At 35.7% G+C, this 15,000-nt stretch overlaps 3 protein-coding genes across 4 annotated transcripts in view; 2 read left to right on the plus strand and 1 right to left on the minus strand.

Annotated features, from left to right (window-relative positions):
- Positions 1–7,728, plus strand: part of LOC113817277 (fucose-1-phosphate guanylyltransferase) — a 12,606-nt gene extending 4,878 nt beyond the window's left edge. The window contains exons 5-7 of the mRNA XM_027369302.2: positions 1,288–1,431; positions 2,318–2,524; positions 2,846–7,728. Coding sequence (XP_027225103.1) covers positions 1,288–1,431; positions 2,318–2,524; positions 2,846–3,891 — 1,397 coding nt within the window. The 3' untranslated portion in view covers positions 3,892–7,728. The remainder of the gene's footprint in view (positions 1–1,287; positions 1,432–2,317; positions 2,525–2,845) is intronic.
- LOC113816214 (type-2 ice-structuring protein) overlaps positions 1–15,000 on the minus strand; it is a 140,764-nt gene that overhangs the window by 97,985 nt on the left and 27,779 nt on the right. The gene's annotated exons all lie outside the window — the stretch shown is intronic.
- Ssk (smooth septate junction protein snakeskin) lies at positions 11,384–14,801 on the plus strand. 2 transcript variants are annotated; one of them, XM_027369300.2, is made up of 4 exons: positions 11,384–11,520; positions 12,707–12,805; positions 13,189–13,383; positions 14,449–14,801. In XM_027369300.2, the coding sequence occupies exons 2-4, from the start codon at positions 12,746–12,748 to the stop codon at positions 14,668–14,670; spliced, it is 477 nt and encodes a 158-aa protein (XP_027225101.2). In that variant the 5' UTR covers positions 11,384–11,520; positions 12,707–12,745; the 3' UTR covers positions 14,671–14,801. The 2 variants fall into 2 exon arrangements, with proteins under 2 accessions (XP_027225101.2, XP_027225102.2); XM_027369301.2 differs by having other exon boundaries at positions 11,395–11,481.

Consider the following 15,000-nt stretch of genomic DNA (forward strand, 5'->3'; position numbering starts at 1 on the left):
ACTGTTACTTTATCATTGTTATCAATATCAGTTTCATTATTATTATTCTTTATCCACATGGGAGTTGCTTAGGAACTTTTCAGCTTTCTAATCTCTGGGTTTGTTTTTTCTGGTAGCTGCTCAACCCAGCTATCATATCTGCCATTTACTTTTTACTTTCCTTCTTTTAGCAGCTGTAATATGAGCCTTGGGGAAATTGGAATGAGAATTTGGTTTTCTTATGTCTCTTATTGTTGTATTGTGACTAGCCCTTGGGTCTATCAGACTGCCTTCAGTCCATGTCCTGCAATCTGAGCTGGATGTCTCCTTGTCTCACAGGGTACAAGTTAGATTCTTAATTCATGTGTTCCATATAAGATCCTGTAGTTCAACCTTTGCTAGATATCATGTGGTTCATGAGATGGCCAGCCACTGGTACACCATGCTCTTATTTGTGGAACTAGCAATGCCAAGGGTAATTTGTTGCATTTGTAATGATAAGTCATAAGTTCACATCACAGCTATCCCAGGGAGCAGCTAATGATAAGTATGATGTGATGTATGTGAGATAATTAAGCCACTAGCAAGGTGTGCAGTTCTTTGAAAGGACTCCATCAGTGTGGTGGAAGGAAAGCACTGACCACGTAGCCAGTGGCCCAGGAAAATAGCCTCTCACAAGATATGTGAATGAGCCATGCTGGATTCACAGCTGCTCAGAAGGTTTGATCAGGGCAGAACTTAAGGATTGACATCTGATGCTTTAAATTCAAGTTGTGAGGATTGAAACAGTGGTCCCAGGAAATTTAATGCATGCAAACTGTGAAGCTTGCTTGCCGCACCATAAGTGCATAATATCTCCACACCTGGCTACTCCCTTAGTACATCATATAGTACATTGTTATTTCCTTTGTTTTCTGTCACTCTTACAGTTGTTACAACTTGCTTTTGTGCTTCTGTTCTTGCTTTTCAATTGTATGAGAAGTAGAGGATGTTAGGGAGATGAAGTAGAGAGGGTTAGGAATTAGATAGAGTAAATAAAAGTTGTGATATGCAGTTTTGCCAACATAATTTTTGGTCCTCCAAAGCTCATCATGGACACACAAGGGTTTTGTGGTGGACCTCTTCAGACAGAAATATAGTTTGTCATTCATCAAACTCATCATTAAGTCATTTATATTTTTTAATATCATTTTGGTAATATCATCATTATTATCTTTATAGTTGTTAGTATGAAAGATTTAATCTGTTTTTCCTTTTTTTTTTTACCATAGATAACTAGAAATGTCTGTTTTCTTATCTTGATTACAGAACTGATTGTTGGCATGTCCATTCCGCAAATGTTGGACCTTAAGCTTGCAATGTACCTGCCTTTCTGTCAGCTGCTACAGCCGGGAGTATTTGTCACCTGCGCTGACGACATAGAAACTTACTGTCTCAATCCAGAAGAGCTAAGTTGGTTGATTTTATGGATGTGCTTTTTTGAAATTTTGAAATTGATATATTGTCATTATTATTGTTGTGGATATAATTTTTATTATTATTATCATTATCAATGTCATTATTATCATTATCATTATCATTATTATTATTATCATTATCAATGTTATTAATATAATTATCATTATCATTATCAATATTATTATCATCATGATCATGAATATGATTATAATTATGATCATGATGCCAATGATCATTCTCATTGTCATTATCGTTGTTAATGTTATTGCTATTGCTGTTATTTTTGTTTTTGTTATTGTTATAATTATCATTACCATTATTGTTATTATTAACCCAATACCAATATGGGAAAATATTGCGTTCACTTTAGTATTGTTTTCTTAAATGTTTTTGTACGTAGATGGCTCTGAGCCAATGCTATGGGTAAACAGGTGAGACAGGTAGTTCTTGTAATTGTCTTGGTGAATTAGTACTGGTTCAGCCATCTATATTTAGAAACAATTACTAAATTAAACATACACTGGGCATGGCATATACGCACATGCCAACCCCGGCGGCATGTGGTTAACAATAGTATCACTATTATTATTATTATTATTTTTTTAATTATTATTATTATTATTTTTTTATTATCATTATTATTATTATTTTATTTTATTTTTTTATCATCATCATCAGCATCATCATCTTTATTATTATAAGGATCAATATTATTGTCATTATTATCATTGTCATGCTATAACATTTTATCAGCATTAATGTGAATTTTTTTTATTATTCTCAAGATTCAGAAAATATGAAACACAAACAACAGTTTCCAATTTCTCATGCTATTTTCTCCTTCAGTAATCCTCTCTTCATCCCAACTATTTACCAACAGATGCGAAAATGCTTCAGGCAGCAGATGTAGCGGCATTGGCACACCCCTCTGACATCCAGACAGGGAAAGATCATGGAGTTTATGTGTTTGAGGACCAGGACTCAGAAAATATGGATCGAGACTGTAACTGTGTGATGCAGTGTGCAGAAGTGTTGCAGAAACCCACAGAGAGCATCATGAGGACCAGGGGAGCAGTATTAACCAAAGGTTTTTGTGAAAATGTGACATGTATTTTGAATGCAGAAAGGTATGAATGAGAATGAATATCTTCACAATATATTGGATGTATTTGACCGGTTTTGAATATATCTTTGTCAGAAATACATACATTTCTGACAAAGATATATTCAAAATCGGTCAGGTACATCTCTTGTATTGTGAAGATATTCATTCTCACATTCTTACCTTTCTACATTTGTCAACATGAAGACGGTTCATGTATTTTGAAACTGTATGATTGGACAACAAATATCTGGTTGATTATACTCTGCATTAGAAGAATTTCTTATGCCTAATATTGAATTTCAGAGGACAACGGCTGTACCAGAGAGCAAGTATGGAGTGACAGTGTATTCTGGCTGAGTGCAAAGCTGTATGATAAGTTATTGAAATGGTATAGTAACAACACCCCATTAACCTCAGAACTAGATGCCTATGCACACTTCCTGCCATGTCTCGGGTCTAGAATGAAAAACGCAAAGCCCTCAGACTTTGTAGATTTTCGGACTGAGATGCTGCCTTTGCTTCAGGACAGTAACTTCCAACTGGTCCTTCTTAACAAGTCTAAGTTCTATCATCTTGGCACGATGCAGGAATATCTAATGCACTTCAACATCTTGGATGTGTTTTGCAGAGAATTAGGAATTGTAAAAAACACAAGTAACATTCCTAAACCCTTCATTGAACGAAATAAAAGCTCCAGTAATGATGTTAGTATTCATGAAAAAATGGCTATTGAAACCTATTTTTCTGATGCAACTCTTGGGATAACAGTTCTACAGGACAAAGCTCAGGTTGTCATTGAAAACTGCTTTATAGATTTGCCATTAGAGATAGAGGGCCACACAATCATTAGTAACTGCACCTTGAAAAAGTGTCCTAGTGTGAGATTTCTCTATGATAGGGTCAGCTTGTTCCAGGGTTTCTTGTATCACACTGTACCTATTACTTATGAGAACCAAAACCTATATGTAACCATCGCTTTTGACATAAACTGCAACATGAAGAAAACATCAAAGAATTTGTCTGAGATTGAGCTGTATGGAACTACCCTTAGTGATGTGGTTTGTTATCTTGGTTATAAATCAGAAGATGTGATGCCAAAAAATGCAGCAGTCATATCTCTTTGGACAGCAAAAATATTTGTGGGGAAACCTACAGCTGCTGAGAGCTTTTGGTGGACCCACTACAATGTGAATCTGGTGCTGAACAAACTGCAAGGTACACCAAAGCAAACAGAATTTGATGGTGATGATAATATGGTGTTACTTAGTATGTATGAAATTACTTTGAATAAGAACCTAGAAATTTTATTGAAGGACAGAGAGCAACTTAGCTGCCTTTTGAAAGAATAGATTTATAGATGGCCAGATTTAATCTTATGAGTTATGAGCAGACAGCTCAATGTGCAATACTGATTTTTGTGAGTTTATTGCATTTGTTGCAGCGTGTATGATGGGAATGGGAAAATCTCAAGTGTTGTGAAAATTATAAAGAATTCTTAAATATCATATTTCTTGATATAGTCCAAACAGACCTTTATATAACTTGACATTATATAATTTCAAAGACTTTATTATTTAAGACTTTAAGACTTCAAAGATTTTATTATTTATCAAACTACAATGATGAACCATTCTTGGTGCCACTACTATCTTTTCTAAAAATTATGTCAGTAATAAGAAAGAAAGATAAACCTTTATATTCAATTTTGCTAAAAAAAACTTTACACACTAATAAAAATTCAGATATAACAAACTTGATTATTTTCAGTGCTGTTCATGATGGTCATTGATTTTATATACAGAGGCATGGCAACCCTACCATGGACAGCAATTCTATAGGCACCATAGTTACTCAGGTCCTAATCCTGCTGTTCTGCCACCCAAGATGATCTGCTATAGTTGTGTTATAAGGCAGGACACCCAGTGTTGCCAAGACACACATTAATTTAATATATATATTTAGTATTGAAACACTAGAAGTATTCCCCTCTTTAAAAAAGTGGGTGTACCATCCACTTACACATACTGGCACCCATTTTGTCTGGATGCCAGTATGCAAACAACTTTCCCAGGATGCTATACCCTACCCCAATTGGTTTTGGTCCAGGACAGAGTATACCACTTGGTGGTATACTCTGTTGGTGAGCTTGAGGTCAAAGAATTTGAGGTCTACTTTTTCACAAACTTTGTTTTGCACTGACCTTTTTCATATATAAAATCCAAAAGGCACATACAGCTTAGAGAGAGATAGGACATCCACAGGATAATGACCAGAATTACCTTGATATCTTAGTCAGTCACATGGTGCATATGCTTTCTCATGAGGACTTTAGCTCAAGCCCCAACCTTGAGAGTCCTGGGGCAGGACCCCTCCAGTATGTCTTCCAGTATAGTTTCTGCCTGGATCCCAGCCCTCAGGAAGGTCTTTCATGGTGTTCTTCTGCATGACCAGAATCATCCTGTGTTCTTCAAGGGAGGAGACTTGTGGGAATGTAAATTCCTGTTCAAAAGCTTAACAGTCTAGGGAAACCTCAGGACTACTACGCCATTAAGATACTCACAAGGCTGGTTGATTTCCTCGTCCTGAAATATTATGAGTGATTTTTGTTTTTAATGGGGATACTGCAAAGCCATCCAACTCTTCCCTAATATTCATAAGTTGATGATGTCCTCTTCACAGAGATCTTTATCATATACCTCAAAGAAGAGCTTGGCAGCCACACAGGTTCTCACGCATCCTCTTTTATGGTACTCCTCTCTACAGACACCAGTTAGCTGAGTTCCAGGCAGAGACCAAGCCACTTACCTGATCTTGTGACCACAGGATTTTCCTGGTCTGACCTCCCAACTGTGACATTTTTTCAACAAATATAAATTTCTTTGGGAGAATAATAAAGGTACTCCTTTGTGAGAGACTGCAAAATTATTATCAATTACCAATTACATGTTATAAAGGCCAGTAATAATTTTCCAGATGCTTGGTCCTTAGGCCCTGTTATTAAATGCCTTATTGCCTGTAACTTCTTTAAAAATGACATGGCATTTCTCTAATTCTATAAAACAAAGAAAGAGTCTCCAAGTGTTTCCTTAAAGCACCCATTGTGGGATCCATAGTAATCGCTACTTGATCTGCTTTTATACAACTGTTGCCACAGTTATACATTCTATATCTTTAAAATACATCCTTTTACAATAAGTTTCACCCTATAAAAGGTTAATGGTCAAGCATGCTTCTTGTGGCTTGAGATCCTCTTACTCTGTACTGTTGTGCATTGAATATACTCTTTTTTTAAACCTGATTGGGTCAATTTGATTCTAACATCAGTCTCTCCACATGAATTATTAACTATTCATAACATATGAATGCAAACGGATAGATCACTGACTTTCCCAATCTGTATAAGATCTATGTTTATTTACGCTAACAATTGGCACTGCCTTTTGATAGATTTGGCCCCCCTCTTCTGTTAGAAAAGGTCTTGCCCTTTGCCTATCTGGAACCCTTCTCTGAATCTTTTCCACTGTTCTTGACACTTAACTACCTGCTTACTCATGGCACATACCACTTAAGAACAATCCAGTTTTATAAAAAGGGATAATAGTAGCTTTTGTACTAATGAATTGTTTTCAAACTTCACCAAACTGGCCCACGTCCTTCCATGACCAGATGTCAAAAGATGTACTGGTCTTCTGAAAGGCCTTTGGAACTACTAAACTAACTGCCTGTTTAGTTTTCTACAACTTTGTATAATAATCCTTCAGGCATAACTTAATAGTCACTGATCACTGTATGTGAAAGTATAACCTCTGGTAAGATGTGTTTTTACTGAACTCCTGAGTTGATCAGTCCAGGCCTGACCAACCTTTCTGACCAAATCTTAATTACCTCCAATGACCCTGGCCATAGGTGTGAATCTGTTGGTCTATCAGATAAATCATGGTCTTCGCTAGTGTTAAAATCAATTGCAACCATATGCCACCTGTCAGAACTCACTATGTGATCATAGAAGTAACTTGATGGCTGATGATCTGGAAGTATGAAAATTGGTTATCATTGTATTATAGTCGCATTAATATTGAGATCAGGTTTCAGTGCCACCTGCTCCGTAGTGGAATGGTTCAGCTCTTCCCCATTTAACTGCTGGTGAACTGCTAACTACTAAATGCTAACATTTAGTTGCTATGAATGCGGACAGTATCCCATCAGTATCCTTCTGCGTCAAGGCTCCCCATACGGCTGCTTTGCTAGCATCAGTGAAAACAACACTGTCGTTTTCAGTTACAACATAAGCAACTACAAGCCAAATGCATAGTGTTCAATTTCTGAACACTCATATAAATTAGCTCAAGATGTTTGATTATATTGTGTTCAAGAACAAGCATCATTTCCAGAAAACAGTGTGCCCAAACTTATTTGAATTAGCTGAACACATGATACTTATGTTTGCATGCATTTAGTATTTGACAAAGCTTACAAGCAGCATTTTAAGTCCCTTTATTTAGAGTTGCTGCCTGTAATAACACTTTATTATTTTCCTCAAGTGAGGCTTGGGATTCAGAGCACTCCAGAGTCCGGATTGAGTTGCCAGGTTTTTCTTTGGTGAAAATCGACACACTATTGATATGTAAAAAGTAAGATTTTGGATTATCAAATATGGGATGGAGAGGTTAGTTTAATGGCCAGTTTTAATTTTAAGAGTTATGAGTAGACAGCTTATTGTGCAATACCGATTTTTTGTATTTATTTTATTTGTTACAGTGTGTATGATGGGAATGAGAAAATCTCAAGAGTGTTGTGAAAATTATTTAAAAATCTTAAATGTTATATTTCATGATATAATCCAAACGGACCTTCATATAACTTGACATTATCAAATTATCAAATATGGGATGCAAAGGTATTTTTTTTAGTGCATTATTGCATTTCTAAATGCCTAAATATTTATAAATTCTCATTTTTTATGGTAAGATTTTTGTGGTTTCATTCAAATACCTGTTAAACACACACAAAATATTATATCATACTTTTAGGATAATCATCCTTGGTTGTGAAATGTTGAAATTTGATGTGTATGCACTATAATCATGTGTGTTTATTTTTCATGCAGAAATACAGATATGTGCTTATTTTTATATTCAAAGGAAAGAACAAATAAAATGATTTTGCAAAGCATAAATTGTATTTCATATCAGACTTTGTATATCCTTAATTACAGGGAAATGTTTGTATCCTGCCCATACTTACAAAAATTTTGATACTTTCTTAATTATATTAGCAATTTCTATAATTTCTACATAAAACATTTGAGGCCTTCCCCATCACTTGCTTGCGGGACGCTCCCAAGATCGGTACGGTAGCAATGTTCTCGAATTTCCATCTAAACTCTTTGAGTGTTTTATTGAATAAAGAATGTCCATATCTCAAAGGATGCCGAGGACATGGCGGTGGTGTGTTATCATCTGTCTGGCATCCCTGTCTCTCTGTAAGGTGAGACATGTCCTTTTATGCGGCTTCTCCCCTCAAGGCGTTGGATTGTCAAAAGTGAATGCAGTGTGCACACCTGTGTCTTCTCAAGGAGGAGCTGACTACAGGAAGGCAGCTGATGGAGACAGAAGTGTGAAGCTGTCATCTGCCTTTGTTGGATATTGTTTGCACAGTCAGTATCCATTTGTAAGATTTATTTAAGGCTCTGTCTGATTTTTCGTTGAAAATATGTGATTTTAACAATCTCTATACCTGGCCATTTCTTCATAGACTCGAGAACCCACCAAGTGATTTTTCTAGAGGTTTAATTTCATCGCAGAAGAAGAAGAAGAAAAAAATACGTATATAGATATTTATGAACAAAAATCCCATAAATAGCCCTAAACCGTCCTAGTGTATCTTATACCAGTACAAGAAACAAACAAACAAAAAAAATGAAAGTCCACAATAGCGACGAATGGGAAGATAAAGGAATATATATCTATCCTCAGATGCAAATGTGTTGTTTCAAGCTTTTTCTTAATGTAGAGAAAAAATCCTGAAATGGTCTGCATGAAAAATTAATTACATTTTTACGGAAAAGAAAGAGAGAAAGAAAAAAAAAAAAAAACACAGATGGAAAAATTCACCAAGTTTTCCTGCCGGACCTCACTAGTAGAAGTGTATTCATAAAACCAGTAGTTTCACTTTGACCATTTTTCCCGATTTTCCCCAGTATATACAGGTTAAAGTGGGGTACATGCCAGTGGTAATAACATCATTATCAATGATGACGAGTATAATTTTCATAATAATAATGGTCATGGTAATGAAAATGACAATGATAATAATTTTCATTGTAAGTGTTATCATTGTTATTGATGATGAATATGATTTTCATAATAATGATTATGGTAATGATAATGATAATAATCATTTTCATTATAAGTGTTATCATTGTTATCATCATTGTTTCTGAAATTAGTAATACTATTAATGATTTTAATGTCATTGATATAATTATTATTACTACTACTATTCTCACTATCATCATAATTATCATTAAGTTATCTATACCTACGGCAAGTAGGTTATGATAACGTTGGTTAGTTAATTTGTTGGTTGGATAGCAGGATAATAAAAAAAGTTATGAACAATTTCTTATGAAATCTTTGCCAGATGTGTCTTGGTGGTGATCCTGACCATGATCCGGATCCAGGAATTTTTTTACTTGAGGAAGAGTGATTTTAATGTAATTCTTAAAGTGTGAATATTTTTACTGCACCCTATGGCCTTGTCAAAAGTACATGACGTATGAGTGCTTCTAGTTTTGCTGTCACTACTGTCGACATCATTATGATTAACATGTCATCATTTTCATTACTGTAAATGTGTTTATTATTACTATCATCATAATCATAATGATTATCATGGTCACAGTTGTCGTATTATTAGAATCAGCATAATAAATCATTAAAAATCTACAGGAGCCCATTCATTACTATTCATTATAATAAAAATAAAAAAAAATCTGCAGGAGCCCATTCATTACTTTTCATTATAAAAAATCTTCAGGAGTCCATTCATTACTTTTCATTATAAAAAATCTACAGGAGCCCATTCATTACGCATATATATTTATCTTCATTTTTTTAACAACCAGTTTGTCAATGCTAGGCTTTTAAGTATCGGGATTGTTACCACAGCTGATAAGTTATCACACCTCAAGTACTTCTGACTGCTACAATGAAGCCACAGAACATGTGATGAGATAACAAGAATATGCACAATGGAGCAAAGAATTATTCATAGACGTGTGCATATCCAATATCCCCGGAACCCTGATAGAGTCCCCAATGAGATTTATATGCGCTGTATTATAATATATGAGGCGTTGATAATGCGAGAGGTGAATTTGCCAAAATTAAGCTTTGAGATGAGGGAGAGGGAGAGGGAGAGGGAGAGGGAGAGGGAGAGGGAGAGGGAGAGGGAGAGGGAGAGGGAGGGAGGGAGGTAGTGATAGGGAGAGGGAGAGGGAGAGGAGAGAGAGAGAGAGAGAGAGAGAGAGAGAGAGAGAGAGAGAGAGAGAGAGAGAGAGAGAGAGAGAGAGAGAGAGACAGACAGAGAGTGAGGCAGAGAAGCAAAGAGGAAGGGAGGGAGAGAGAGAGAAAGAGGTTTAACGTGTCATTTTCGTCCTGACCAAGAGATTTGCACTGTATTTATAACCTTAGTTCTCAGCCATTAATCGGTGTTGTAAGCACACCATTTCTTGCCAAAAGATAGAGCAGACACATACACACACGTGTGTATGTGTGTGTACACTGCATACATTTGTTCATTCATACATACATACATACATACATACATACATACATACATACATACACACACACACGCAGATATTGTATTATATATGTATGTATACACACACACACACACACACACACACACACACACACACACACACACACACACACACACATATATATAAATATATATATATATATATATATATATATATATATATATATATATATATATATATATATGCGTATATATATATATATATATATATATAATTTATATATATATGTATATATATATATATATATATATATATATATATATATATATATATATGTGTGTGTGTGTGTGTGTGTGTGTGTGTGTGTGTGTGTGTGTGTGTGTGTGTGTGTACAATAATATATATACATATACGTTATCCACACTCCATGTCTAGATACATATTCAGAAAAAAATATATATTACTCTATCACACACACGCAGATATTGTATTATATATGTATGTATACACACACACACACACACACACACACACACACACACACATATATATATATATATATATATATATATATATATATATATATATATATATATATATATATATATATGCGTATATATATATATATTATATATATATACATATATATATATATATATATATATATATATATATATATATATATATATATATATATATATATATATGTGTGTGTGTGTGTGTGTGTGTGTGTGTGTGTGTGTGTGTGTGTGTGTGTGTGTGTATGTGTGTGTGTGTGTGTGTGTGTGTGTGTGTGTGTGTGTGTGTGTGTGTGTGTACAATATATATACATATACGTTATCCACACTCCATGTCTAGATAAATCTTCAGAAAAAAAAAAATATTACTCTAACACACACACACAAACATTCACACAAATATCGTGTGTAAAAAAAAAATAAAAAAATAAAAAAATAAATAAATAAATAAATCTCACAAAGCCCAGTAACGCCCGCAATCCATTTTTCATCATTAAGATAATTTTCCCCGTCACGATAAACTCTTTCCTTATTTAATTGTCCTTTGTCCACGTCTCACCTATTGTTCCCTTGATAAATGTTTAGGCTTTCAGTCCCCGTGAGCTTGGCTGTGTGTTCACTTGGCGCATATCATGTAAAAGAAAGATACATGAGTAAGAAAATAGAAAGTTTTGAATTAATTGAGGGTTTAGGTGAGTGTCGACCGAGTGCAAGTGATAGGAAATGTCAAGAATGATTTTTTTCCTTCCGGAAGTGGGTGAATTTTCGTTTTTTTTTTAAATTTTATTTATTTATTTATTTATTTTTTAACGGCCGTTCTCGAAAGCAGCGCAACGGCGTCAATAATTTAAATTTCAGGGAGTCAAATGCCCTTTCGATCTACATGGGGCTTCCAGGGTCACTGTAATGGCGTTGATTTTAACGCTACTGATAAATGGAAAAAAAAAAAAACACTCTACCGTGTTGATACTATAGTAGAAAAACCCACAATGCACAAACTAGTTTTATTGAAGAAAGTGAGACAACAGTTTCGGAATCGTCCTCGAAGATGGAATCGAAGAAGGTTCCGAAACGGTTGTCTCACTTTCTTCAATAAATCTAGTTTGTGCATTGTGTTTTTTCTACTAACGCTACTTGATGTTCGCGCCATTTTTTTTTCTGTTTCTGTTAAAGCTACTCTCGCGTGGGGCAAAGACGATAGCATAACGTATGACATGAAATGCTTTAAGAAAATTAACTTGAAAAGTAGTGATAGGTTTCACGCAAAGTATGGAGAACACAGTTTTCGATATACATCGCAAATAATACTGTAATACATTACTGAACTGTACAGTAGCCCGTCCTAGAAGGATATTTATTTTTACACAGAGGATATGTTGGTTTATTAGATATACTCATTATTTCAAACTCCATTAAGAGACTAGCCATTCTTTGAAAATATATATTAATAGCATCATAAATAGTAGCAGTAGGAGTACTAGTAATAGTATTGATAAAGATGATGATGAGGATACTGCCACTGCTACTACTGACGATAATGATAATAATGTTAATAGTAATGGTGATGATAATGGTATTATGATGATGGGGATGATGACAATGTAATGATGGTAGTAGTGAAGATATTAAAGAAGATTGTGATGATAAAGATGACTATCATCATCAAGTTAATGGTAATAATGATGATAATAATAAAAAACAATGATAATGATAATAATAACAATGGTGATAATGATATCATCACTATCATCATTAACAATAGTTATGATCACAAAAATGATGGTAGCGATAATAATAATAATGATGATAATCATATGTATTTTAATAAAAAAAACGACTGCTCCTTAAAATGTCCCTCCTCCTTGCCTTCTTCCTTAGCTTCAAGGACTCCAGCCAGCTCCTACATAGACTCCAGACATGGTCACGTGCAACAAGTACCTAAGGACTGCTTCGGGGATCCTTAAAATAGCGGAGACTGTGAGTTCGAAATTGTTGTTTACTTGAAACAGTCTCGGCTCAATAGAGGAGAGGAGGAGAGAATGAATTAGGGTGATGGTGTTTTATCTTTCTTTCTCTCTCTCTCTCTCTCTCTCTCTCTCTCTCTCTCTCTCTCTCTCTGCCTTTCTTTTTCCTCTCTTTCTCCCTTTCTCTGTCTCACTCTCCTTTTTCCTTTCTCTCACGTACCCCGCCCCTACCACCTCTCTCTTTCTCTCTCCCTCTCATTCCTTCTCTCTCATCCTCACCCCTCTTTCCTCCCACTCCTTGACATCTCTTCCTCTCCCTTCCTCCCACTCCTTGACATCCCTTCCTCTCCCTTCCTCCCACTCATCCTCTGCCTTCCCCCCCCCCCTCCCTCCCAGGTGACGGTGGCCACCACCTTCGGGCTCTTCCGGGGAATCCCCTTGACCTTCGGCAGCACCCACCACTTCGCAGGCGGCATCGGCACGGACACGGACTTCTTCGCGGGCGGGGCCATGGTGACTGCGCTGATCGTCACGCCTTTGTTTTTCGTCTTCTATCTCCTGGGGCGGAACGAGATCAGGAAGACTGGGATGGTGGGTCAAGTTATCCCGTTTTATTCATTTATTTTTTTGAATATGTGTTCTATGGGATGGTTCTGTTGGATTTTGCATGGATGTGGGTTTCAAGAGAGAGAGAGAGAAAGAGAAAGAGCAAGGGAGGGAGGGAGGGAGAGAGAGAGAGAGAGAGAGAGAGAGAGAGAGAGAGAGAGAGAGAGAGAGAGAGAGAGAGAGAGAGAGAGAGAGAGAGAGAGAGAGAGAGAGAGAGAGAGAGAGAGAGAGAGAAAACGAGAGAAAGAGAAAGAGAAAGAGAAAGAGAAAGAGAGAGAAAGAGAAAGAGAGAGAGAGAGAGAGAGAGAGAGAGAGACAGAGACAAAGAGAGAGAGAGAGAGAGACAGACAGAGACAAAGAGAGAGAGAGAGAGAGACAGAGAGAGAGAGAGAGACAGAGACAGAGACAGAGAGAGAGAGAGAGAGACAGAGAGAGAGAGAGAGAGAGAGAGAGAGAGAGAGAGAGAGAGAGAAAGAGAGAGAGAAGGGAGAGTGAGGGCGCAAAGAGGAAGGGAGGAGGGAGAGAGAGGGAAAGAGTAAATAACAATAAATATCCTTTTATTTTTTAATATATGTTATATGTGATGATTCTATACATTAACGTATTCATGGATGTGGATTTCACTTTTCCACGGAGGTTAGTTTAAGGTTTCTTAAAAAGATAACGTTAAAGAATTAATTATCAAATTTATCGCAGTTCTCATTCGACGTGTCATTTGCCGACAAAAGAAAAAAAGAAAGAAAGAAATTAAGAATAAATCATTGTTATGATGATGATGATAACAATATAACAAAACAACAATGATAATGATCATGTGATAAAGCCATTATTAATAACGATGATGATGATATTAATCATAACATTAATAGCTATAGAAATGATAACAATAACAATTATATAGATAACAATACTGATGATGAAAAAATAAGGATGACAATGATAATGACATTGATAATAACAATAATGACAGTAAAAGAACAAAATAATACAAGTTACAATAAACAAAACCTAAGCTATTCAGAAGATGCAACAACCAAAATTTACTTTCAGGAAGTTTTACTGAACTTCATTCTCGGCGTTTTCCTTTTCGTCTCCGGTTCCCTGTGCCTGGCCTTTTATAACTCGACTCCCTTGCCTAGCCCTTGGAACAGCAAGAAGAAGGAAGGCATTGCGATGGGCGTCTTCTGCTATATCTCCGCCAGTTTCTATGTGGCAGACACTTTCGTTGCCATTAGGAACTTTTGTCGTAAAGAAACCGAAACGGATGCATGAAAATGATGGTTTTTAATTGTTTACGTTCTTACGCTATTAAAGAAAACGGGAATGTGTAAATAAAGAGAAAACTGTTGTGACGGTTTCAGCAATAAGAGGGTAGACTGAATAAAGATTGATATCCCATTTAATTTTGTTTTTCTATCCTTAGGTTGTCTTCATCTTTCAGTCCCTTTTTATCGTTTCATCTCCAGTTTTCATATTTAGTTGTCCTCCATTGTACGGAAGCTTTTACTATGCCACTATATACCTTACAGGGGTATGTAACTAACGATGATGATGACAGTTATACTAATATTTATGATAACGATCATAGAGAATACAAAAAAA

This window comes from Penaeus vannamei, chromosome 34 (genome assembly GCF_042767895.1).
Source record: "Penaeus vannamei isolate JL-2024 chromosome 34, ASM4276789v1, whole genome shotgun sequence".
Classification (NCBI taxonomy): Eukaryota; Metazoa; Arthropoda; class Malacostraca; order Decapoda; family Penaeidae; genus Penaeus; species Penaeus vannamei.